Source organism: Erpetoichthys calabaricus, chromosome 7, assembly GCF_900747795.2.
Source record: "Erpetoichthys calabaricus chromosome 7, fErpCal1.3, whole genome shotgun sequence".
Lineage (NCBI taxonomy): Eukaryota > Metazoa > Chordata > Cladistia > Polypteriformes > Polypteridae > Erpetoichthys > Erpetoichthys calabaricus.
In genome coordinates this window covers 128,326,659-128,354,521 of record NC_041400.2, presented here as the reverse complement: position 1 = coordinate 128,354,521, position 27,863 = coordinate 128,326,659, and the positions used below count along the sequence as shown (strand labels likewise).

General features: G+C 38.8%; 1 protein-coding gene across 4 annotated transcripts in view; it reads left to right on the top strand.

The window, feature by feature from the left end:
* Positions 1–27,863, top strand: part of aopep (aminopeptidase O (putative)) — a 255,885-nt gene that overhangs the window by 63,017 nt on the left and 165,005 nt on the right. For all 4 annotated transcript variants that reach the window (XR_007935394.1, XM_051929668.1, XM_051929667.1 and 1 more), the window contains exons 4-5: positions 1,731–1,881; positions 1,985–2,233. Coding sequence is in view for 3 of the 4 variants with exons in the window: in XM_051929668.1 (XP_051785628.1) it covers positions 1,731–1,881; positions 1,985–2,233 (400 nt within the window). In the remaining variant the exon portion in view is untranslated. The remainder of the gene's footprint in view (positions 1–1,730; positions 1,882–1,984; positions 2,234–27,863) is intronic.

The window sequence follows — 27,863 nt, the reverse complement described above, 5'->3', positions numbered from 1 at the left end:
ATTGATTTGATGCGGTAAGGGGGGGCGTTGGAGATGGTGCTAGAAAGTTGTGTTTGGGGTTAGGAAGTCAGCGATTGTTCAAGTAAAACTTTTGTGACACTTTATCATGTCAGTCACTACAGTATCAAAGAAAAGATAGAAACGATTGCATTACCGCAAACAAAAGGTGATTAATCATCAGAGCCAGGTGTAATTGAAAAAATACCAGGCCAAATTGAGGTCTGAAAAAAAGAGTAGACAACAAAGTCTTTTCGCATTCACATCATTCAATGGACAAAACGTGGATTTACACAATAATGGGCCATATGCTATGAGAATCTGTGGTCCCCCAACAGTTAAAGGAACGACAAGTTAAATTTCAAAGAGTACACAATTCGGTCGGGTGTATATTGATGATCTCGGAGAAGCGATGCAAATTTTAACAGGCAAAGAGAAAGGTGATGTATATATTCCGCGAATAACATTACACTCAAAGGAGATTGTGATATGCCATTCGTAGTAAAATGTTTACAGTTTACCGTGAGAATAGCTTTTGCTATGACAATCAATAAATCACAGGGACAAACAGAAAAACTCAGATTATTTATTACAGAAACAGAAACAATATTCACTCACGGGCAGTTATATGTTGCGTTGTCACAATGTGTCTCCAAAAAATATTGTTTTTAATGAAGCTTTAAAATAAAAGTGAAAATAATGAAATTGAAACAATTCCAAAAAAAAAAAATGTAAAATTGTATATCCAATTAAACAAACACAGGGGTTGGCGAGCGAAGCGAGCAGGGGGCAAAGCCCCCTAGTCTTTGCTAATACATTTTCTGTTAACAGAATCATGCCATGCCAGTAAAGAATTCCAGTATTCCATTGTTCGTGATAACGATGGATGAAGTACATTAATTTTGTAATATTTGGTGACTGGAAAGAGCTAGTGTACTGTGGAACTGTGATAAGTAAATTTTACCAAAAGATAAAGCAATAAGTAAAATACCACTATTTAAATTCAGTATAGTACAAACAATTACAGCATTTAACTGCTTAGAAAAATTATACCTATTGTATAGTCATATTTAGTCAGATACTGTTATGCTATTAACTAAAAGTTTCTTTTTAAAAAAGTTTATTATTATTATATAATCATTTGAGTAAAACAAGAAACCTTTTAAATTTTTCTTATTTGAAAATGTCAGCTGAAAATCAAAGTAATTAAATTCACCCCTAACGGCCTACTACTTACCTTGGATTATCAATTTTATGTGTCTGCTTACCAGCACTATTGTTAACAGGCATCTGACTCTTTGTCAGAACCTTTGCGAACACATTGATTCTTTAATTGATAAATATCATTGCAATCTCCCAAAAGTATTTTCATTGGTATTTCAAGATAGTGCTACACATTTCAAATTAGTTACAACTTACTTTTTTCTTTACACAGGTCTGTTGCTTTTGAAATATTGGCTGAAATATATCAAGAAAATATGTGTCTTTCAATCTACTGTGGATGCTGAAAATCTGACTTGTATCAAATCTGTAAAAATATGCAATATTTTCCTGTTTATATGTATCTCATCTGTTTTCGGTAATCAATTGTATATTCATGTCATAAGAGTGAAAACAAATTGTTTTATTTTCATAAAAAACTCAAATACAAATTCGTGTTGCCCTGCTGGTTTATGTATGAGTATAAAAGTTACTCTGCATAAGGCTAATAAACTTCATTTTCTCTTACCCAGGTCTGTCAAATTGGTTTTACTATGTTACGATGCCAATGCCAGCATCAACTTTCACCATAGCAGTTGGACATTGGATAGAAGTTAATCTGAAACATACTTTAATATGTGACACAAATGATTCTACAGAAACTGCTGCAACACAGACTCACAGGTTTGATTTATAATGTTTTAGAAAATGTTAAAATGTTAAGTTAAATGATGTGCTTTATTAAAATTATTTAATATCAAGATGTGTATTTTTTCAAAAATTGTAGCTCATGTCCAGTGAAATGTGGCCACCTGGATTACCCCTGCCCATTTCAGGAATCTGCTGCACATTTAAAGGCTGTAATTCCATACCGAGTGTTTGCTCCAGTATCTCTTCAAGAAAAACTTCAAGAGGTTTTACTTCCTTTACTTCCAAAATGTCTTAAAGCTGCACACAATGTCTTGGGGGTTCATCCATTTAGAAGAATTGATATACTGCTTGTACCTGCTGGCTTTTCTAGCTTGGGAATGGCAAGGTAAAGTATTTTATTACATTCTAAGATAACATATTTCATTTGAAATATAATGAAATGTAAGTGTTTTTGGCATACTTAAAATTAAATTGTTTGTCTTTTGTCATCAAGTGTTGCTGTTGCTTCAACTATTACTCATTCATCCATTTTTGAATCTGGTTATTTCAATTTAATAATTATTAATTTGTTCCCATTATATGGCTGAATCAATTCTTGTGTATAGGACTGTTCATGTTATATTTTTTAATTCTAGTAATAAGGAATCAAAAATATAAATACATAAATCAATATTTTCATATTAAGCTAGTTCTGTACCAGGTCAGGTCAGGTCAGGTTGGGGACCATGCACTGGTACAGCATGTTGCCGCACCCACCACATGACAAAACACCTCGGGATCCCAGTTGGCAACCTCCAAGGCAGATATGCGGTCCAGTCCCACCCTCCGTAAATAACCATCTATCTGCTGCAGGTATTTGTTACCTGCATGTCTCCTTGGCCTGTTCCAACCGCTTGGGTCCTCAGCAGTGAGGATCCTGCAAGCCTGGTCACCCTTGATGAATCGCTCCACATGCTCGTTGTGCTGTAACTTATGCTCTCTCACAATGCAGGTAATGTGCCTCATTTGGGACTCCATGAGCAACCAGTCGTTATAAAGAGACACAGTACCAAAAATGTGTAGTCTTCGTCTCAGGTCACTGGATAGCATCTGTGTCTTGAAACCTTATATTAAATACGGAGCACCAGGACTCTAAAAACTTGGACTTTTATATTAAATACGGAGCACCAGGACTCTAAAAACTTGGACATTCATCCTTTTGCAGAGATATCGGGAGTGCAACACACCTCTTTCCGGCAACCTCATGACCCCCTGTATCCAGCAGAGGCCGCTTTTTCTCCCCTGGGATGTGTTTCTTGATGCAGAATTGACTAGAACCAGTACCATCCCTTTTGTGCTCATGGTGGAAGAGAGAAATATGGTACAAAAAGAGATATATGTATTTAACTAGCTTTAAAATATAACATTCATTCCCAGAATATAATACATAATCCTGTATACATATGTATTCAGGGCAGAGAGAAGCAAATGGACATCACAGTCAAGTGGGAGAATGCCAACACACAGAAGACCCATCCAGCAGCAAGGAATGTTGGTGGCTTAGTGAGACACTGCTGATGTTGCACTGGATCCTCATCATCATAAACACTCACATAATTACATATTCATGGCAAATATGAGAGACTACCAGAAGAACCTTTAACTATAACTACTGTATATTGGTCAAGTAGACACTTAACCTGCTTGTGTCCTTCACATGTTTTCTGCCAATCTCCCTAACCTTACTTACAGCTGTCATTTATCAATCTCCCTGGCAGTCTCTCTCTCAGTTGAATTGCATTACTTTGTGAAATAAATTTCACAAATTACATTTGGCAAAAGTAACCTTCTTGCTACACCCCCCGTGCACTCCCATTCCATTTACTGACTTCATAAGAAGAGTCGCCAGAGACATGAATGTCACTGCCGATTTAAGTAAACCCTCTTGACGAGGTCAACATTCCCTCTTCAGACAGAAACACTGCTGATGGCTCTGCCCAAGAGGTCATTATATGCCTGGGTCTTTGTTTTTATCCAGGATACTCACAAACCCACACACGCAGGCTCCTTGCTCAGTTTCTCGAGATCCCTGATCAGAGACTCCATTAACTCTGCAAAGATCAAGCGTTGTCGACAAAGCCAAGATGAGTGAATTTCTTTTCACCGACAGATGCCCCACAGTTGCTGGACCCCATGACCCTGCCCAACACCCAGTCCATGCAAGCTTTGACCAGAATAGGAGCAAGAACACACCCCTGATGAACCCCAGAATCAACTGAGAAAAACACAGAGGTTCTGCCTCCACTCTGCACAGCACTCACAGTACCAGTGTACAGGCCGGCCATGATATCCAGCAACTTCGGGGGGGGATCCTGCGAAGTCTCAGGATGTCCCACACGGCAGCTCGATCAACTGAGTTGAATGCTTTACAAAAATGGACAAAAGCTGTAAAAAAACTCTGCTGATATTTACATTTGTGCTTGATGAGAACCCTCAGTGCCAGGATGTGGTCAATGGTAGACTTCTTAGGTGTTAAACCAGACTGCTGCCATTGCTGGTAGGTGAGCAAGTGATCACAGATCCTATTGAGGATGATCCTATGAAGGACCTTACCCTGCACTGACAACAGTGTTATCCCCCTGTAGTTGCTTTAATCTAGGCAATCATGTTTCCTTTTCCAGATAGGAACGACAAGTCCCATTTTCCAGTCAGTTGGGATGACGCCCGTCTCCCAAATGGAAGGAAAGATTGCTTACAATGCCAGGAGGACAGCCTTATCATCAGCCTGGAGAAGTTCACCCTGGATACAACAGATCCCTGCAGCCTTCCCTGGCCTAAGCTGGTTCACCACCTGTGCAATCTCAGTGAGATTGGGTGGTTCATAGCTAATTGGAGGATCAGCCTCAAGAACCTTAATTTCCTCTAATATTTCCCTATATTTAGCTGCACTCATTTTATCCCCTACCATTACAAGCCTCTCAGGACCTGCTGCCAAGAAGCATCACCACAGCTTGAAGCTGCCACAAACATGCGTTACAGTGGATAATTCACAGTGTTTGACTTGCACAAAATATGGCATTTAGTCTGATGGCTAAAAAGCTCAATTTTGGTATCATCAGACCATAGAACCTTCTTGTAGTTGACTACTCACTCCCATGTGCCTTCTGCTGAGATGTCATGTTCATTCTTTTTTAACAGTGGCTTTCTCTTTTCCACTCTCCCATAAAGCTGTGACTGGTGAACCACATGGTCAACAGTTGTTGTATGCACAGTAACCCCAATCCCATACACTGCTGCCTGTAAATTCTTTAGAGTTATCATAGGTCTCATGGTGGCCTTAGTTGCTAGTCTTTTTCTTGTATGATCACTCAATTTTTGTGGATGGCCTGTTTTAGGCAGATTGACAGCTGTGCCGTACAATTTCCTTTTCATAATAATTTATTTAACAGTATCCGTAATAGATATTCAGTGACATGGATATCTTGTCTCCAACCCCTGACTTGTGTTTCTTAATCACCTTTTCATGGAGTTGTTTGGAGTGTTCTTTTGTAGATTATGTACATTATGATACAACTTAAATTACAATCATTTGAAAACCGTTGACTATAGACAGGTTATCTTTATTGAACTAATTTTGTGATTTCTAAAACCATTTGGCTATATAATTGATGATTTAGATGTGTCGTATTAAAGGAGGTTAGTACTTACGTGTTCATTTCTTTTGTGTTTTGTATTTGCAATTAATTTAGAACAATTTTTAGAGATGTGGGTTCACATTGACATAGAAGAATCTTTCTTGTTGATCAGTGTGAAAAAAAGTGCAAATCTGCTGTGATTAAATAATGTATGACAATAAAATGTGGAAACATCCAAGGGGCTAAATACGTTTTATTATCACTGTATACTGTATTGGATATGGCTCTTTAGGATCACAGAAAAGTAATTTCGCTTCACTAGCCGCAAGTACAGTCAGATGTTCCTCCGCCTGCTCAAACTTTCTTTTGGGAGCTGACCAAGGTGATGGTTACAAAAGATTGTGGTAGAGTACTTATGAGTACAATAGGCATGAATGTGTTTTGACACCTCAGGGTTGTTTGTCTACTGTTGGATGCTTCTCATTGCTTCAGATGTCTTCTTTTTAATTAGTGATGTGCCATCAACAAGTAGCTGGTAAGTGATTGTTGCGAACTGTACAAACTGATTTTATTCTTTTTTTTCTGAGGCCTTTGCTGATTCTTCTTTTGCGTTTTATTGGCAATAGTGAAAACCTAGAAGAAAGCAATTCTGTTTGAATCAAATAGTCAAAATAAATTTCAAAAATCAACTAAGTAATAAATGAAATTAATGTTTGATTTTTTCTTTTCATTTTCTGCTTGGGATTACCTGAGCCTTTTTCAATATATTAATTTTCTTTTGGTTCATGAGCCTGCTCCAAGAAAGACATCCAAGCTGAACATTGTTACATTTTGAACACAACTGAAACCCCTATTGATCAGAATATACATTATTATGATACTTAGCCAGTGAAAGAAATGAATAATGAAATATGTGTACTTTAGGATTCATGTCTTTAGCATGCTGCTTATATAATGCCAGTTTTATAAAAAAAAAAAAAACTTGATTGAAATAGAAGGTGTTATGTGATAGGCCAAGTCTACCTGGGAAATTACTGTAAATGTTGCAGATAATTTGTGGAATACCTCATCCAGAGTTTTAATCCTTATTTGTGAAATTAAATATTTGACATTCAAATTTAATAACAGGAAAGTATATTGGTGCTATAGTTAGCACTTCTACCTCGAAGCTGTAGACTACTGAGTTTAAATCGTGACACAGGTATTGCATGTGTGGGACATACATGTTCTTTGTCTTCTGTTTTCATGTGGACTTTCCCAGGGTGCTTTAATTTCAAAAATGCACAGGTTATATGTTCGCTAGCAGCTCTAAAGTGGCTCTCTGAGTAAATGTGAAAGTGTGCAAATGTTTCCTTAAGTGGTTTAACGCCACTGCCAGGTTGGTTCCTACACTGTGTCTGATGCAGATGGGATGAGTTGGATGGAATGATGTTTTTGTATAATAACCTACAAAAATATCTAAAATATAGTACATCATGCATAACATTTAGGCTTGTATCTGTTATATAACACGGTGCATAGCTGACAAGGGCAGAAGTAGCATAGGAATGATGCGCTGCAGGAAGTTGATCAAATAGTGTTCATACTCTAAAAGAGGAAACTACATTGGAGAAACTAGGGTTTGGTTCTGTTTATCTACTTTTTATCATTCCACATTTTATAGTAAAAAGATGCCATTTTTAACTTTTGCCCTTGGACTTCTTTCTTGTTTATCGTGGCACAGAGAACAACAACAACAACATTTATTTATATAGCACATTTTCATACAAACAATGTAGCTCAATGTGCTTTAAATAATGACAAAATAAATAACTAAAATTAGGGAACACTAATTAACATAGAATAAAAGTAAGGTCTGATGGCCAGGGAGGACAGAAAAAACAAAAAAAACTCCAGACGGCTGGAGAAAAAATAAAATCTGCAGGAGTTCCAGGCCATGAGACCACCCAGCCCCCTGTAGGCATTCTACCTAACATAAATGACCACAATCAGTCCTCATTGTATTTAGGGGTCTCATGGAAGAATTCGATCATGATGGTTATGTGGACTACTGGCCTTTAATCCATCAATGTAAGGACATCACAATGCTTTGTTAGGTGGTGGTGGTGCAGATCGCCACCACAGAAAACTGGAAAAAGAACAGAAGAGAAAGCAGGGGTAATACGGATTTTGGAGCCACCATGAATAATAATGATAATTAATTGACTATACAGAGCATCAGGATTTAACTAAGATGAAGCTATGAGAAAGTCATGTTAAAGTAATGTTTTTTCAGCAGTGACCTAATGACAGTATATGCATGTATAATATAAGGGATGAGTTCAACAAGAGTTTCTAGGAATTGATTTTGTTACTGCTGTCTTCAGGGTATGAATCAATTAATCAGTAATTGAAACACATTCATTTCATAGGAAGATCTATGATTTGCTAGGGAAAATGTGGTTGCATTCCTCTGTTGGTGCAATTCCCTGAGAAACAGGTTGTTTTATCTCAAGTCTAATGCTAGCCCAAAAACATCCACACACACCTTAGAAAAGACAGCAGCAAAGAAAACATTCCAAAATTACAATAAAGAAACACTTTGCTTGAATTATAATGCTGGTTTAACCTCTTGAAACAAACAGCTACAAAGGTTCCACATCAGCACTGTCAAAAAAGTCTCTGGCACATTAAAAATTTTGACTAGTTTCTTGACTGCTGCTGGGTTTTCTTTCTGGCATTCACCTTGGCACACAAAAAGATCCATAAACTAGATGACACGATAACTTCCAAGAAAACAGCACTCACCTGTTAACTTATAAAGACAAATAATAGGATTGGTGTATAATATTTCCCTCTTTACACTTTTAAAATTATGACCAGCAGCCATACCATATGCACTTTAGTATGGGTCATCCACCTGAAGCTAAGTATGTTCTGGCCCGGCCAATACTTAGATGGGAGACCATCTAGAAAAGCTTGGGTTGCTGCTGGAAGAGGTGTTGGTGAGGCCAGCAGGTGGCATTTACACTATTGTCTGAATGTGGATCCCAATACCCCAGTGCAGTGATGGGGGCACTGTGCTGAAAAAATAGAGTTGTCTTTCAGATGAGAAGTAAACCGAGGTCCTGACTCTCTGTGGTCATAAAACATCCCTGGGCATTCTTCATAAAGAGTAAGGTTTATCCCGATGTCCAAACTACTCATCCCCTAATTTGCTGTCTTTATCGCCCCTTCACCATCTAACAGCTAATGTGTGGTGAGCATACTGGCACAAAAATGGCTGCCGTCGCATCATCCAAGTGGATGCTACACATTAGTTCTGGTTGAAGTGGCTTCCCACTCACCATGTAAAAGTTCTGAGTAGTGAGAAAAGTGCTATATAAATGTAATGAATTATTATTATTAAAAAAGAACCATAGATGTTGTTTGTGTGCATTGCTAAAAATACGATTTTTATGGATTAGTATTGTGGGATCTGCTCACCGTAGATCTGCCTCTAAATGTGTCCAGTCAAAATACGGGATTTGAGAGGAATTATGAAAACTATAAAAGTTAAATGTACCAGTGAAGTACTGCAAATAGTAATGTTCAAGATGAGCTCAAAAGACAATAGAGCACTGAACTCCTGATATTATTTGTGTAGCTTTATCATTACTATAATGTTAATTCAGTATTGGATATCGGTTTTCCCAGAAAGGTTACATAATTAGCTTTTTAAAATAAAATGGTTTGATTTTAAATACTCATTCTATCATTTTTTAAATAAAAATAACCCTCTCCTATCAGAAGACTTTGGTTTTGCAGTGAGCAGAGATCAATAAACTGGGTACTGTTCAAGCCCAGGCTGCATATTGACATTCCATTCATGAATAGTACTATGAGGATTGGACACAATACACACTTTTTATGGAATCTGTTTGCAAAAATATTAACACAACTGGTGATTTGCAAACATAGCACCAAACAACAAGTACATTTTATGCAAAATGTGGACAGAATTAGGAAGCTCTCAAGATCCCAACCCCTTCTTATTCAGAACACAACATGTGATCTGCTCTATTGCAAGTGGTTGGCACTATTGTATTCTGCCAGTATAAAGATACTTCCCCCACTTTCCACAGGAAATTGGTGAGACATTATTTATCAAGACCCCCTACCAATGTCCAGTCCCTTCAGTATTTCATTTCCACAACCTTAACAGTATGGTGCTTGTCCTCCACTGTAGTAACCTCAGGCACAGAAATGGGCTGAACCTACCAGAAGCTTCTTGTACTGAGTCTGTGGAGGATGGTCTTTGGTTTCAGGAATCCTTTCAGAATGTTTCTTTATTCTGTTGCTAGTATTCCCAGATGATGTCAGTATTTCCTCAGTCTTTCTAAGAACAGCATATGTGACATTCTCCTTAACCATTCCAGTTTGTTTAAAGGTTTTATAAACCTATTTGAGGTTCCCCAGAGTCATTCATCATGACTACATGAAACTTTCCCACACTTGGACCGTTGTTTCACTCTCTGCCGCAAATGTGAATGTCTTAATGTTTCAGCACCTCTCATTCCAGTAGCGGGAAATGGCTATTACATCTGACAAATGAAGTTGTTAACCAGGAGTACTGGAACATTTGTAAAATAAATTAACTATAAAAGTAAGGAGAAAGTGCTGATTTTACTACTAAGTTTTCAATATTTTTGGTCTGGTGGTTACTTGCTCAGTGTCTGCTCATTTGTGTGAAAGATTTTGTTTACTTTGTGTGTAAACTTCCACTGTAATGTCATTCTGACAAAGCACATATGTATTTTTGTGTAATAGTGGTTCATAGTGAACGCTACTACATCTTAAAGCATCAAGTCAGTGGAGAAATATAATAACAGCTAACGTTAATATAGCGTAAGTGCCAGGATGGATGGACAGTCATCCCGACCAAGAGAGAGGAAATTTCCTTACCTGGATGGGAAGCCCCTGCTGGATTGACAGGTATCCCAACCGGATTATTTTGCAGCACCATTCCTGGCTGGGGAGAGGTGGAGAGACAGGGAATGATTATTTCTGGAGGATACTTAATCCCCCATTACACTGTGTGGCAGATTTCCCTTTCTTACTATTGTATGGGCTCTTAGGAAATGTAGTCTTGGTGGGCAGCCCTGTCAGGTTGTGTGGGTTCCATTGGGGAGAGCCGCAAGAAAGATGTGGAAGGAGGTTCCATCTGACCCAGAAGTGCTTCCAGGCTGTAGTTATTTGATACCAGAAGTACTCCTGGGTCCTAGAATATAAGGAGCCATCCGGCTTCATCCAGGTGAGCTGAGTCTGTAGGAGGTGGAAAAAGCTTGCCTGGAGGAGAGATGGAGGAGTTATTGTGGAGAAAAGTCTGAGGAGGATTGAAGCCTGTATAAGGTATTGGATTTAATAAAACAAAACATTTATTAAAGCCTTGACTTTGCGACTGCATTTGTGTTCTGGGTTTGAGGAGCTGCAGTGGCCTCTAGTGTCCACATTAGGTTAAATAACTTGCTAAGGGCCACGCGGCCTGCATAAGGAGATTAGGTGTTAAATAATACCGATGTGCAGTGACAAAGGGTGCATTTACTAAAGCATACGGATCATTTGAGCAAAATGCCTTAATACTGAATGTATGCAGTGTCACGGGGGGGCGACCCGGCCAGGATGCCCCGGAGGAGGGCTTACGCCTCCCCTGGACTATGTGGGGGCGACCGCCCTGGTGGCTATGGGGACCACGGGTGCAGAGCTTTGAAGCTCAACCTTGTAGGGGCCCGTGGTCACCGCCAGGGGGCGCCTCAATGCCTTTGGAGCCCTGGACCTCAGCACTTCTGCCACACCCGGGATCGCAGCCGGCACTTCCGCCACACTGGGGAGTTCCGGCGGAAGATTGATGGGAGGCACCTGGAGCACATCCGGGTGATTATAAAAGGGGCCGCCTCCCTCCATCCGAGGGCTGGAGTCCAGAGTGAAGGAAGGACGAGGTCTTGGAGGAGGCAAGGAGGCGGCCTGAAGAAGGAAAGGCATTTGGATTGTTGGCCTGGACTTGTGGGGACTTTGGGGTGTGTGTGTGTGTGTGTGTGTGTGTGTGTGTGTGTGCACTTATTGTAAATAATAGATGGAAAATAAACGTGTTGTGGGTGATTTGAATGTGTCCGGGTCATCTTCCACATCTTTTATTTGTTTAGTGTATCTGATGCTGTTTTCACCTGATTATACCCAAATTCATGCAAATGGTTATTCTGTAATCTTTAGTTTCCCCACTTTTGAAGGTTAAGAATAATTATTTTTATACTACTTGTTTGAATTTAGTTTGGAAAAATAAATGGAAAAGGCCTGTTTTTGAAAGAATCATTAATGGAAAAATAAGCTGCCCTGTTTATATTATCCATTTTCATCTTGGATGAGAGTCACTAGCACTAAAGTCTATGAGTAAGGTGAAGGTATTAAGCACAGTGTCAAAGTTTATTCTATGAGGAACTGGAAGCAATTACATGCCTAATGTAGTAAAGAGATGTGTAAAATAAAACATCCAATGGAATACAGCAATAACTTGTATTTGTTGTTAACGTATCAGATTAAGCTCAGTGTTGATTACAGTGATCCTTCGCTATATCGCGCTTCGCCTTTCGCGGCTTCACTCCATCGCGGATTTTATATGTAAGCATATTTAAATATATATCGCGGATTTTTCGCTGCTTCGCGGGTTTCTGCGGACAATGGGTCTTTTAATTTCTGGTACATGCTTCCTCAGGTGGTTTGCCCAGTTGATTTCATACAAGGGACGCTATTGGCAGATGGCTGAGAAGCTACCCAACTTACTTTCTCTCTCTCTCTCTCTCTCTCTCTCTTGCGCTGACATAGGGGGGTGTGAGCAGGGGGGCTGTTCGCACACCTAGACGATAGGGACGTTGCTACCTTCTGTGTGCAGCTGCTTCCTGAAGGACATACTGCACGGTGCTTCGCATACTTAAAAGCTCAAAGGGCACGTATTGATTTTTGACTTTGTTTTTCTCTGGCTCTCTCTCTCTCTCGCTGCTCCTGATGGAGGGGGTGTGAGCTGCCGCCTTCAACAGCTTTGTACCGGCGGTGCTTCGCATACTTATAGCCCTATTTGATTTGTTTGCTTTTCTCTCTCTGACGCGCACTCCGTTGAAGAGGAAGATATGTTTGCATTCTTTTAATTGTGAGACAGAACTGTCATCTCTCTCTTGTCATGGAGCACAGTTTAAACTTTTGAAAAAGAGACAAATGTTTGTTTGCAGTGTTTGAATAACATTCCTGTCTCTCTACAACCTCCTGTGTTTCTGCGCAAATCTGTGACCCAAGCATGACAATATAAAAATAACCATATAAACATATGGTTTCTACTTCGCGGATTTTCTTATTTCGCGGGTGGCTCTGGAACGCAACCCCCGCGATGGAGGAGGGATTACTGTATCATGCTAATTTTATCACTTTCTTTCAAACCCTGATGTTTAGTAAGCATTGCATGAAAAGTAGAGAGTGTGCTAAAAATATTTTACATATAAAGCTTGGAAACTTCCATCCAAGAAATTTACTTTTAATGGCTATTTCCCACTTGTCAGGACAACCCTGTAAATTCCCAGCTCCACAGCATTCACTTGTACCATCCCAGGCAAGGGGGTGAGGCTCTCTTACCTGGCACATTCCAGACATACACTACCATGGTTGGCAAAGAGCACTCCCATGAAAATAATCACACTTCTCATGTGCTGACATTACACTGAGTCTTAGGAGTGATTTATTTACATGAACATTAAGTTCTTGGGTGATGAGGTTGTGATCTTTTGTGTATTTAATCTTTTACTTTTTTTTTTTTTTTAATCACATGCATAATTCCTGGGAATTATACTTGCGTCATCACACTAATATTCCCAGGTTAGGTTTCTACATTGTCAGATTTAATATTTCTCTTTTTACTTTAAACTGATGCCGTGTTCCTTTGTGCATTTTTTTTGCTTTCCGTTACATGGATGTTGTTATTACTGCAATAGGCTGAAATTACTTGCAGTATTTGTTATATACGATTTACCAAATGTTGATGTATTGAATGTGCTGTGATTTTGTTTTCATTTTTGTTTTTTGTGGTGTTTTCCAATAAGTAATTCTTTGTTTACTATTATTATAGTAAATTTTCCCACCAGCACACTTTGTGGTGGTTGACTTTTTGCCCTTCAGTTTTATTTTATTTAGCTTTGATTCATTATGACTGTGTTTATAATAATAGCTTCAGCATATAAAAAATGCAGAGGTGGGTTGCTACTGCTGCTATAAAATGACCAAAATAATGAATATATAAAACCATTTCCCTTTCTGTGTTAAATACTTTTTGATATTTATGCCATGAAATCTGCACATATCTGCACACATCTCCCACTTGACAGAGGCAGTGGTGCTGTAAGAATTATGTTTCTAGACTTCTCTAGCACCTTCAACACCATCCAACCTCTGCTCATTAGGGACAAGCTGACAGAGATGGGAGTAGATTCATACCTAGTGGCATGGATCGTGGACTATCTTAAAGACAGACCTCAGTATGTGCGTCTTGGGAACTGCACGTCTGACATTGTGGTCAGCAACACAGGAGCGCCACAAGGGACTATACTTTCTCCGGTCCTGTTCAGCCTATATACATCAGACTTCCAATACAACTCGGAGTCCTGCCACGTGCAAAAGTTCGCTGATGACACTGCTATTGTGGGCTGCATCAGGAGTGGGCAGGAGGAGGAGTATAGGGACCTAATCAATGAGTTTGTTAAATGGTGCGACTCAAACCACCTACACCTGAACACCAGCAAAACCAAGGAGCTGGTGGTGGATTTTAGGAGGCCCAGACCCCTCATGGACCCCGTGATCATCAGAGGTGACTGTGTGCAGAGGGTGCAGACCTATAAATACCTGGGAGTGCAGCTGGATGATAAATTAGACTGGACTGCCAATACTGATGCTCTGTGTAAGAAAGGACAGAGCCGGTTATACTTCCTTAGAAGGCTGGTGTCCTTCAACATCTGTAATAAGAAGCTGCAGATGTTCTATCAGACAGTTGTGGCGAGCGCCCTCTTCTACACAGTGGTGTGCTGGGGAGGCAGCATTAAGAAGAAAGACGCCTCATGCCTGGACAAACTGGTGAGGAAGGCAGGCTCTATTGTTGGCATGGAGCTGGACAGCTTGACATCTGTGGCAGAGCGACGGGCGCTCAGCAGGCTCCTATCAATTATGGAAAACCACTGCATCCACTAAACAGTATCATCTCCAGACAGAAGAGCAGCTTCAGCGACAGACTGCTGTCACTGTCCTGCTCCACTGATAGACTGAGAAGATTGTTCTTCCCCCAAACTATGCGACTCTTCAATTCCACCCGCGGGGGTAAACATTAACATTATACAAAGATATTGTCTGTCTTTTACCCGCATTATTATCAATCTTTAATATTGGTTTTTGTATCAGTAAGGTGCTGCTGGAGTAATAAAGCTGTAGTGAATGAGTTAAAAAATAAAAATAATAAAAAGCCATATTAAAACCACCAAAGCTATATTAATCAATGTTATACAGACCCTCAAATTAAGTGATTTGTTTAGCTAAATATCATTAATTTCTTTTGGACAATGATGAAATACTCAAAAGACCCCACATACAACCGTCGTAGCCAACACATCTTGTTTTTTTTTTCCCTAAACCATTACAGGATTTTTGTGGCACAAGCTATGTTATTGTAGTCCAAGAACAACAAATTCATATCCAATTAAACATATACTTTTAGTTAGAGCTGTCAACATTGTTTTAATTTGTATTAACTTATTGCAGGCGTTTAAATTACGTTAAAGCTTTGTTTTCAGATAGTGACAAAACTAAAGCTTTGCTGTGGTAGGCAGTTTCACACAGAAACTACAACTGCGCAAGTTTAGTTTGTAGATGGCATCTTTTACACACAATCTCAGATTTACATTGTACTGTGTGTTTTTCTAAACAGAATCCTGCTGCAATTGTATTTAATTGTGACATCTTTATATTGCTTCTGTGATTCCCATTAAACCTTTAAGGATGTATTTATTGTACATGACACAAATTTTTAACAAGAAAAAGACGCTGACTTATTAATGCAGTATTTTATTAAATTGGCAGCTTAGCTTACTTCTCTTCAGCTCTTCAAAGTGCCATGCCATTAGCAGACACGCCTGCTTTGTCCACACTACACAGACACCAAGTATCAGTTTCATTAAAATAACAGTTTAAGAAGTAAAATTTGGGTTTATAAACCTGTTGACCTGCAAAGAATGAATGTCTTTTGAATGTGAAGCTACATTTAGCTCTGTTACTCAGTTTTTGTGCATCATTTTAGCTACAATTTTAAAGTGCTTTGTACCACATAAAATTAAGGAAGTCAGGCAATACGCCTCAACAATTTCAGATTTGATTTCTAAGATGGGTAAACATCAGCAACAAAATAATTTTCTGTATGATAATTTGAAGTGGCAAGTTATCATTGCCCATAAAATAAAAAAGTGTGTCAGTGTGATATAAGATACAACAGAAACCCGTTTGGTGCTCCTCAAAGAAGGAATGAATTCTGGTATTGCATATTAATTATAACTGGCACTAATGTTGGTCAGAGAATGAAATAAAAAAAAAAAAAAGATTAATCATGCGTGGTACACTTAGCAGATCCATTTAAACAAATTAGCCCTTTGCAAAATATTAATAATCGTCATAACCATTAAGTTATTGATTTTCATATATTTATTAATTAGATAGATAGAGATAGATACTTTATTAATCCCAAGAGGAAATTCACATACTCCAGCAGCAGCATACTGATAAAGAAACAATATTAAAATTAAAGAGTGATAAAAATGCAGGTAAAACAGACAATAACTTTGTATAATGTTAACGTTTACCCCCCCAGGTGGAATTGAAGAGTCGCATAGTGTGGGGGAGGAACGATCTCCTCAGTCTGTCAGTGGAGCAGGACAGTTACAGCAGTGTGTCGCTGAAGCTGCTCTTCTGTCTGGAGATGATACTGTTCAGTGGATGCAGTGGATTCTCCATAATTGACAGGAGCCTGCTCAGCACCCGTCGCTCTGCCACAGATGTCAAACTGTCCAGCTCCATGCCAACAATAGAGCCTGCCTTCCTCACCGGTTTGTCCAGGCATGAGGTGTCCTTCTTCTTTATGCTGCCTCCCCAGCACACCACCACATAGAAGAGGGCACTCGCCACAACCGTCTGATAGAAAATTAACACAAAATGTAATTGAATACCACAAAATATAAGAGAAATAGTCATGTGACTAAAACAGTGACATTTTCTAGGGGAGTCCCTGCTGCTAGGTCAGAGATTTGTGGGAAAAACTGAGCTTACTACAGAAGTGCTTTGTCTTAACATGAAACCATTTTATGGAAAATACTTATTTCTTAATCCTCCCACATATGCAAGCCTGGGGATTTACTGGTAATATGAAAAGACTAGTAGATAGCAGACTTAAAATAATAAAAAAATTAGCAGGTTTTGGGAGAGTCTTATGTAAATACTCCAAAAGCCTGAACCTGAAAATGTTTATTATATTTTATATTGCTCATAATGAAGAGTACAGATAGATGAATGCAGAAAATATAAACACCTCTTGGTTGATTTGTTAATTTGTTTTTTAATGTTAGCATCAGAGTCTGCCACAAAACATTCATTAACTAGACAAAACAAAACATACTCAGTGGGTTAAGGGAACTCCACCTTGAAATTCTTCTTGTCAAGATTTATATATTTTTAAAAATTTTGTATCATAGTATGTGAACGTGCCAATGGTTAGATTAATTTGTCTCACTCAATCTGAAAGAATATTTTGATACATAGTAATTTATTTTCCTAACGGGGGAAGGATGTGCATTAACAACTGTATTAGATCAGATTATAACTTAGAATAAGCTACCAGGTAGTGTTGTAGACAGTAAGACTTTAGGGACTTTCATTACTAGACTTGATGTTTTGTTAGAAGAATTAAGTGGAAAGGCCTGGCGAACTTTGTTGGGTTGAATGGCCTGTTTTCGTCTAGATTGTTCTAATGTTCTATTTCCTATATAATTTGACAGGCTGTAAGTACAGTAAAGTTCTTATTTTGTTTGTAGTTGATCCTAAGTTTTCTTCTTTTCCAAAGTTGGAGCAGTCCAATGCTTTTATTGCCATTCTGATTTATGATAAATAAACAAAAAAAAGGTTATTTTAGGCACTGACTATGAGTCAGCAAATCCTGCAACAACATACTCCTGAACCGTTTTTGTGATGTTCCGTTTCAAGTTGCTTAGAAATGCATTTTTGCATTAGCTTTAATAATAGAATACCAGGTGGTTCTTGCATACACAGCCTTTTTTGTGCCAAGACTCCTAATTTTTTACTTTTTTTTAGGCTGACAGCATTCTTTGTGATTGTTTCTGAAATTTAGTTTTTAATTTTCATAAATTATGTGTCTTTAATAGAGTGATAGAAATCTATTTGCAAAATCATAAGCCCTAATCACACCCAAAGCACAGTACACCCCCTCAATCCCACTATGGGCTCAGAGACATACTGGAGGCTTATGTGTGAATTAGATGAATTGAATTTTATAAAGCACAATAAAACAGGGCAGCAGGAGATTCATTAAATACTAGGGAAAGCAAACTTCTGTCAGCCCCATACTGGCTTACTGAAATGTGTTTTCGGAATAGTGTGTGGGACAAGCAAGAGTTCTTTCAATTCTTACAAACTTAAGCAAGCTTCACCTATGGAGTGAGATGGGCTGTGATGGTTGTTCTCCATGCTCCAACTCTTGTCCCTTCAAGGACATCAGCAGAGGCAAATACAGAGTCACAAGTGGATAAATGAAGGTAGAGGAAAAGTGCACAAGAAGGGAACCACAGCCAAGTTGTACTTAGACTCAAAAGACAGCAATAAACCACTGGAAGAAAGAAAGTGTGGCAATACACTAATTAAAGAAAGAGGAAGAGGATAAAGTAAGAAAGTCACTTGGGATATGAGAAATCGAAGAGTAAGAAGTGAAAAGGTAAAATGGAAGAAAGTGGCATATCAAGTTAAATAGGGATGCCTATTTTCTGAGCCAAAAAAGAGGACCCCCCCCCCATGGAGTTCACCCCATGTAAGAGCCAGAGGTGGACTTGGGGGGCATTTTAATTACTTCCATAACGTGTGGAGCACTATTTGTGAGCTGCTGATCTACAGCATCTCCATTGCACAATCATCTGATGTTTGTTAAGAATTATACAGTACAAAAAACTTTAAAAAAAAAAAGGATACAAATTGAAAAAAAGTAAATCTGGTCAGGAGGGACAAGCTGTCAGTTTTGTGAAATCCTCCTGGAAGCCTAGAAAGACGCCTAAAAAGAGGACATTTATGGGGAAAGTCAGACTTATGACAACCCTAAAGCTGAGTAGCTTTCTGACTTGAAGGTTAACAGTGAAAACAGGTTTGCAGCTTAGGCCTTATGAGTCTATTGCAAAAAGTAAATGAGAAAGGAAAAACAGCACTTTGAGTTGCTGGCTCATTAAGGAGCAGTTTGGAATAAGTCCAGGTCAAAGAAGAAATATATTAAATGACACACATGTACTGCTAGTTTTTCTGCCCCGTGAACTCAACATGCATTAAGTTTTTGTGCCAAATGAACTACATGTGCATTCAGTTACTATGCCAAGTGGAGGTCTCATGCATTTCATTTTTGTGCCAAATAAAACCATGTGTATTCAACACACTGGCGTAAGACCCTCACATAATCTACGGTTAAATATATGACAAGGGACATATCGCTATGTCGGGTCACAGAAGCTGGGGGAAAATAGAAAAGGAACAAGCTCTGTGTGGTCCTGGCAAGCAAAAATATTATATAAAATACTAAAATATACTGTATGTGGCAAAATAGAGTTTCTGATCAATACATCACTTTTTTAATCTTTATACTTTTCTCGCTTTTTGACTGCATGTAACTAAAAATCATAGATAGATAGTACTTTTATTTGTGACAAAGGTGTTACGTTAGGTTTTACAAAAGCTTAATAAATATTATAAAATGATGTGTAAGCCCGTGCTATAAAAAGCCTGGGGTCCTAGAAACTATTGAAATTGTCAGAAAAAAAAACTGAAATGTAGAGATGTCAGGTAATTGAAAGGAACTACTCTGGGCATCTTTCTCCTAGGAGGATTCATTTTGCTGACATGCTTGCATTGCTTGTGTATTAGCGGCGGGAGAAAAAGTAAAAGGGATACTGTTTTGACGATGTTAGCAGCTTGTCTTTCTTCGGAGGTTTTGTTTTGCCGACATGCTTGCCCTGCTTGTGTATTAGTGGCAGGAGGAAAATTAAAAGGAATACCGTTTTGCCGATGTTAGCGGCTAAGCTTCTTCGTCTTTCTTTGGGGGTTTCGTTTTGCCGACGTGCTCACCTTGCTTGTGTATTAGCAGTGGGGGGAAAATTAAAAGGGATATTGTTGTGCCAATGTTAGCGGCCAAGCGACTTTGTCTTTCTTCTGGGGTTTAGTTTTGCTGATGTGCTGGCCCCGCTTGTGTTATTAGCGGCTGAGCGAGTTTTCTGTTTCCTCTGAGGTGGAGCCCTTACCCCGACTCCACCTCTCACTTCTGGGCTGGACAAACAGACACATTTCCACATGTAGACATTTATATATAAGAAAACAATGTCCCTTAAATGCACATAGGAATTAATAAAAAGAAAGAAAACTTTTGACCTTGCTAAAGATAAAAAGAGCAGTCAGATTCACAGTGAGGATTACACAGGCGTATTGCCATTGGTATAAAGCAGCCCCAGTAGCGTTTCTTGACACAGTTCTGCTGAATGATTTACTGGCTTAAAGTACTCAGTGCTAGTGTGTAGAAAGGGGATGTTCAGCATTGTTCATAATGGCCATTAGTTTTGTTTTGATCTTCTCCTTCACTCCTACCTCCAGTTGGTTAAGAGTTGTTGCCTTTTTAATTAGCTGGTTGAGTTGGTGGGCCACGCCTGATGTAATGTTACCACCCCAGCACACCACACCACAGCACAGAAAATTAGACTGGCCATAACAGAGTTGTAGAATATTTAAAGGATGTCACTACCCACATCAAAGGAGGAATGTAGGAAAATACTCTAATATACTGTTGAGAGAAGGATATATTTATCCTCATTATCTCACTGAGGATAGGTGATTCACCCATTTCTTACTCTGGTTGAGACCATCAACAAATTAGGTTAGTTGGTAGTAATATGCAACATCTCACCAAAGTTAGCCTTATATCTGCAATGGATATGAATACTTTTAAAATTTTACAATTTAGATTTTTCCTTTTGGAAAATTGTTGAAATGTTTTCAATTAGTTTTTATTTGGCATGCTTTACACTGTTTTATGGATCAGCTGGAAAAAAAATCTTACTTTATAATATTGTAAGTTTAGACTCTGTTATGATAAATGTGAAAATACTATAGTTTTGGGGGCCGAATTCTTTGTCAAGGCCCATGTTATCATAGTATAAAAAAATATTATGCATATGTGGGAGCAACTTGCAGAGAACCTACCAATGTCAAAAGCTATTATGAAAAGAATATTGTTTATAATGAAAAAGTCAACCCTAAAAGATTTTTCAGCCATTGCAGAAATACCAAGAGTAGGATAAAGTGTAAAGAACTATATAGTGAAGATAAATATACTGATGATTTTCACAGTCTGCTATTAGCTACTGGAAATATTTAAATCAGTCATATTAAACAATTTGCAAATTATAGAGAAATATGTTACAAATGTTAAAAAGTGTAAACACCAATAAATCACTGGATCTTACGGCATTAAAGTAATTAAACCTTCAGTTATGTGTTTGTTAGAATCACTCCAAACATATTATTGTTATAGTTGAAAGAAGGTTGTACTGAGTCTAGTAATTAGCCAGTTCATTTTACAAGTATTCCAGGAAATTTGCAGAAAACATTACAGATGACAAAATTGAGAAGTGGCAGTTCAGTGTGGGTGCTAATAGAAAATCAGCAATAGATTCAAACGTAATTGAGCTAATTAACATTTCATTAACATGCCGGGCTTTCACAAATTAGTGTGCCAAGGACATCATAGAGCCCATTAGTGTAATTTTAGGCCTTCGTCTCATTTCACAGTTATATAAAGTATTTTTTTCCAAGAGAATAAAAAAGAATATGATTTAAAAAAAATCTTACCAGTTTACACTGTCTTTTATTCTCTGTAGAGACAAATTTATGGTGGAAAATGTCTCAGACAAACTTTCTACTGTTTGCCCATCCTCTGGAAATGGAAATAAAAAAGTGCAACATTAGGATGGTTGACCAAAGTTGAGTTCTTTTGGCTTTGATATGTTATTCCCTATCCAGAAGGAATTAAATTGATTGCTTGTGCATAAATGATTTAATAATCTTATATCAGTTATCAGTATCTGAGTTTGTTTGTGGTGCATTAGTTTTAAAAAAATGAAATGTAAAAATTCTGCATATTTTGTAATGGAAAACCTAATTTTCTCCTTCTCTTTCATAAATCAGAAAATATAAGTTTTGCATTTATACCCTCTGACTTCTACTGACGTTCAGTAAGCATGGAGAAACTTTAACAAATATTAGCATGCATGGTGAAAGGTACAGTGCATCCGGAAAGTATTCACAGCGCATCACTTTTTCCACATTTTGTTATGTTACAGCCTTATTCCAAAATGGATTAAATTCATTTTTTTCCTCAGAATTCTACACACAACACCCCAAAATGACAAAGTGAAAAAAGTTTAATTGGGGTTTTTGCAAATTTATTAAAAATATAAAAATTGAGAAAGCACATGTACATAAGTATTCACAGCCTTTGCCATGAAGCTCAAAATTGAGCTCAGGTACATTCTGTTTCCCCTGATCATCCTTGAGATGTTTCTGCAGCTTAATTGGAGTCCACCTGTGGTAAATTCAGTTGACTGGACCTGATTTGGAAAGGCACACACCTGTCTATATAAGGTCCCACAGTTGACAGTTCATGTCAGAGCACAAACCAAGCATGAAGTCAAAGGAATTGTCTGTAGATCTCTGAGACAGGATTGTCTCGAGGCACATATCTGAGGAAGGTTACAGAAAAATTTCTCCTGCTTTGAAGGTCCCAATGAGCACAGTGGCCTCCATCATCCGTAAGTGGAAGAAGTTCGAAACCACCAGGACGCTTCCTAGAGCTGGCCAGCCATCTAAACTGAGCGATCGGGGGAGAAGGGCCTTAGTCAGGGAGGTGACCAAGAACCCGATGGTCAGTCTGTCAGAGCTCCAGAGGTCCTCTGTGGAGAGAGGAGAACCTTCCAGAAGTACAACCATCTCTGCAGCAATCCACCAATCAGGCCTGTATGGTAGAGTGGCCAGACGGAAGCCACTCCTTAGTAAAAGGCACACAACAGCCCGCCTGGAGTTTGCCAAAAGGCACCTGAAGGACTCTCAGACCATGAGAAAGAAAATTCTCTGGTCTGATGAGACAAAGATTGAACTCTTTGGTGTGATTGCCAGGCGTCACGTTTGGAGGAAACCTGGCACCATCCCTACAGTGAAGCATGGTGGTGGCAGCATCATGCTGTGGGGATGCTTTTCAGCGGCAGGAACTGAGAGACTAGTCAGGATAAAGGGAAAGATGACTGCAGCAATGTACAGAGACATCCTGGATGAAAACCTGCTCCAGAGCGCTCTTGACCTCAGATTGGGGCGACGGTTCATCTTTCAGCAGGACAACGACCCTAAGCACACAGCCAAGATATCAAAGGAGTGGCTTCAGGACAACTCTGTGAATGTCGTTGAGTGGCCCAGCCAGAGCCCAGACTTGAATCCGATTGAACATCTCTGGAGAGATCTTAAATGGCTGTGCACCGACGCTTCCCATCCAACTTGGTGGAGCTTGAGAGGTGCTGCAAAGAGGAATGGGTGAAACTGGCCAAGGATAGGTGTGCCAAGTTTGTGGCATCATATTCAAAAAGACTTCATGCTGCAATTCCTGCCAAAGGTGCATCGACAAAGTATTGAGCAAAGGCCGTGAATACTTATGTACATGTGATTTCTCAGTTTTTTTATTTTTAATTTTGTCATTATGGGGTGTTGTGTGTAGAATTCTGAGGAAAAAAATGAATTTAATCCATTTTGGAATAAGGCTGTAACATAACAAAATGTGGAAAAAGTGATGCGCTGTGAATACTTTCTGGATGCACTGTATATAATACATAATTTTATACAGAGTAATGATATTAAAATCAGTTAAAGTAATTTTATGTTATATAAAACAGGAGCCAGGGTGACAAATATTCTATTCCTATTGGCAGAAGAGAATGACAAACATTCTAGTAGAAAGAAGAACTAAATTCCGTAAGAAATAAGCTGTTTTACACCATTATAAGAATCATCATAATCATCGCTGGTTTAAAAACCATTTTCTGGGTTTACCCTGGCTAGATGAGTAGAAAGAAATAAGATATGGGGTATATAATTTATTCATTGTTAAAGCTGTTTGTGTTTTCAATTTGCAGAGTGCATGGAACATCTGGATTTTTTATTTGCTAAATTCCTAAAGTTCTTTCTTCCTTGAAATAAACAAAAGTAGAATTACATGTCATGGAAGTGAAAATTATGACAATATATTCAATGAACAATAGCAAATACTGGTTTCTAATGTATCTAAATTACTGTAAACAGCATTCTGATTTTACTTTATTTTTTTTATAAATTGAGTTGCATTTCTGTTTTGAATGTGTCTTCCTTTAGCAATGTAACAGCTTCACCACTTGAGTGCATTTAGTGCTTAGTTGTTTACAAATTGGGGTCAGAATTGGGTTTTTTATTAAATCATGTTAGAATATTGGTCATCATAGTTTAACCAACAGGGAGGTAGTCCATGTTTAATTTAAGTTTTACCTTTGTAGCAATGTCATTGAGAAACATATGACAATATTTAAGTTTAACCAGCTATAGTCTAATATAAAATCTATAAGTCTTAGAGATTACTAAAATTAAACAAAATAAATAACAAACTGTATATTTATAATCATTCAGTCTTAACTTTGTATACATCAGCAAGTCTCTTCTGAAGTAAGGATGTAACAGCCAACTTAATTTCTACATATTTTTCTCCAATTTAACTAATCTGTGATGTGATGCATATATGGAGCCTCATTTTTGATGGAAAATATAGTAGAGGTTTTGAAAACTTTTTTATAACCCCACTCTAGAGTGTTTTTTCTACCTTTCTCATTTTAAATTTATGATATTTGGAGTAACAACAAGATTTGAAACTTGGATTTGTAGTGTTTTATTTTTCAAACAACAACTGCCACAATCATAAGAAAACAAAAAAAATATTGCAGTAATAATGAGAGTAATAATAATGTCCTCCAATTGGAGTAGCATAGGAGACACAGACGTGGCAAAATAAAACTAACTGACAACATAAATGTAACTCTAAGCTTTGAATTAATTGATTTCAAGACTAATTTAAAGACTAATTTAATTAACTGTGTAAGTGTCTCCCAAATGTGCTTGGATTAAAACTTGATTTAAAACCTGACAAAAATCATCCTCTCTATGACTTGATTGATGACACTCTTCACATTCATTCCTGAATCACTACAAATGTCCCTGTAGTTGGCTTCTGGGTTGAAAAACTTTCCGACATTGTTCAATAAGTGGATGGCGATGTTGTGTACTTGTGGATACAGTCAACAGGAGTTATGAAGAAAGTTTAAAGATGATTGTTTTGTTTCAGTTTAATTTAAACGTGTGATAACACTGGGATAGTCAGTTTATTTCAATTACTTAAATTACATTTATATATTTATGATTTGTTGGGTAGCTTTGGTAAGATTATGCTATTAACTGTCACTCACTATCAGTGTTGCTCAGTTCTGATTTTTTTTTAATTCATATGTGAGAAATGAGGACAGTAAAAATACAGGGAGTCACAGCTTTTCAAATTGGATTTAGACCATTTTTCTATGTGGTATTACATTTCATACAGACATGCAGTATTCAGCTTGAATGAGAGGTACATCTGAATATTTACACTGTCCATCTGTACATCCTGAAAGTTATCTGTTTGGGGAAGCTTGATGTAATCCAGCATTACAGCACTGGACTGTGTGCTGCAGCCTATTGCCAGCTAATACAGCTCAACAACAACATTTTTATTTTTATAGCACATTTTCATACAAGGAATGTAACTCAAAGTGCGTTACACGATATTAAAGAAGAGTCACAAGAGAAAAAACAGCAAGTTAGAAATAAATTATTTAAGATAACTAAATAAATAATGTATAAAAAATTAATTTATAAAGAATCAATATGCACTTACATAACAGATATACTAACAGTAGAATCGTAATTTGAAAGTAAGTTTTTTAAATCTGTTAAGATAAGTCTGATCCAGGCCAAAAGACCACCCGGCCCCGAATGGGCATTCTACCCAGCACTACTGACTACATCAACTTCTGTATGGACATTGTAGTTCCAGTAAGAACTGTACGCTGCTATGCTAACAACAAGCCATGGATTACAAGTGACATCAAGGGCCTTTTGAATCAGAAGAAAAGGGCTTTTAAAGACGGTGATCAGCATGAGCTCAAGCGCGTGCAGAAGGAACTCCGAGTCCAACTCAGGGCGGCGAAGGAGCAGTACAGGAGAAAGCTGGAGCAGAAGTTGCAGAATAACAGCATGAAGGAAGTGTGGGATGGGATGAAGATCATCACTGGCTGCAGCTCGAAGCGGGGTACCACCATTGAGAGAGACGTGAAGAGAGCAAACCAAATGAACATTTTCTTTAACAGGTTTGACCACCCTAACCCACTCTCACTCTCACCTCGGAGTACTGCACCCTCCACACATCCTTCTGCTGATACCAGCATAGGAAAGACATCCCCACCCATAATTACAACAGCGCAAGTGAGCAGAGAGCTGAGGAGACTTCGTGCCAGCAAAGCAGCGGGTCCAGATGGAGTATCGCCACGACTGCTGAAGGTCTGTGCATCAGAGCTGGGGGGTCCTCTACAGCGCATCTTCAACCTGAGCCTGGAACAGGGGAGAGTCCCGAGGCTTTGGAAAACATCTTGTATCACCCCAGTCCCAAAGGTATCACGTCCTAGTGAGCTGAATGACTTTCGGCCTGTTGCTCTGACATCACATGTGTTGAAGACCATGGAGAGTGCTGCTTCACCACCTTAGGCCACAGGTTCAACACGCTGCTTCACCACCTTAGGCCACAGGTTCAACACGCCCTTGACCCTCTGCAGTTTGCATATCAGGAGAAGGTGGGAGCGGAAGATGCCATCATCTATATGCTACACCGATCCCTCTCTCACTTGGACAGAGGCAGTGGTGCTGTAAGAATTATGTTTCTAGACTTCTCTAGCGCCTTCAACACAATCCAACCTCTGCTCCTTAGGGACAAGCTGACAGAGATGGGATTAGATTCATACCTAGTGGCATGGATCGTGGACTATCTTAAAGACAGACCTCAGTATGTGCGTCTTGGGAACTGCACGTCTGACATTGTGGTCAGCAACACAGGAGCGCCACAAGGGACTGTACTTTCTCCGGTCCTGTTCAGCCTATATACATCGGACTTCCAATACAACTCGGAGTCCTGCCATGTGCAAAAGTTCGCTGATGACACTGCTATCGTGGGCTGTATCAGGAATGGGCTGGAGGAGGAGTATAGGGACCTAATCAATGACTTTGTTAAATGGTCCGACTCAAACCACCTACACCTGAACACCAGCAAAACCAAGGAGCTGGTGGTGGATTTTAGGAGGCCCAGACCCCTCATAGACCCAGTGATCATCAAAGGTGACTGTGTGCAGATGGTGCAGACCTATAAATATCTGGGAGTGCAGCTGGATGATAAATTAGACTGGACTGCCAATACTGATGCGCTGTGCAAGAAAGGACAAAGCCGGTTATACTTCCTTAGAAGGCTGGCTTCCTTCAACATCTGCAATAAGATGCTGCAGATGTTCTATCAAACAGTTGTGGCGAGCGCCCTCTTCTACGCAGTGGTGTGCTGGGGAGGCAGCATTAAGAGGAAAGACGCCTCACGCCTGGACAAACTGGTGAGGAAGGCAGGCTCTATTGTTGGCATGGAGCTGGACAGTTTAACATCTGTGGCAGAGCGAAGGGCGCTCAGCAGGCTCCTATCAATTATGGAGAATCCACTGCATCCACTAAATAGTATCATCTCCAGACAGAAGAGCAGCTTCAGTGACAGACTGCTGTCACTGTCCTGCTCCACAGACAGATTGAGGAGATCGTTCCTCCCCCAAACTATGCGACTCTTTAATTCCACCAGGGGGGGTAAACGTTAATATTTAACATTATACATAGTTATTGTCTGTTTTTTTCACCTGTATTATTATCATTCTTTAA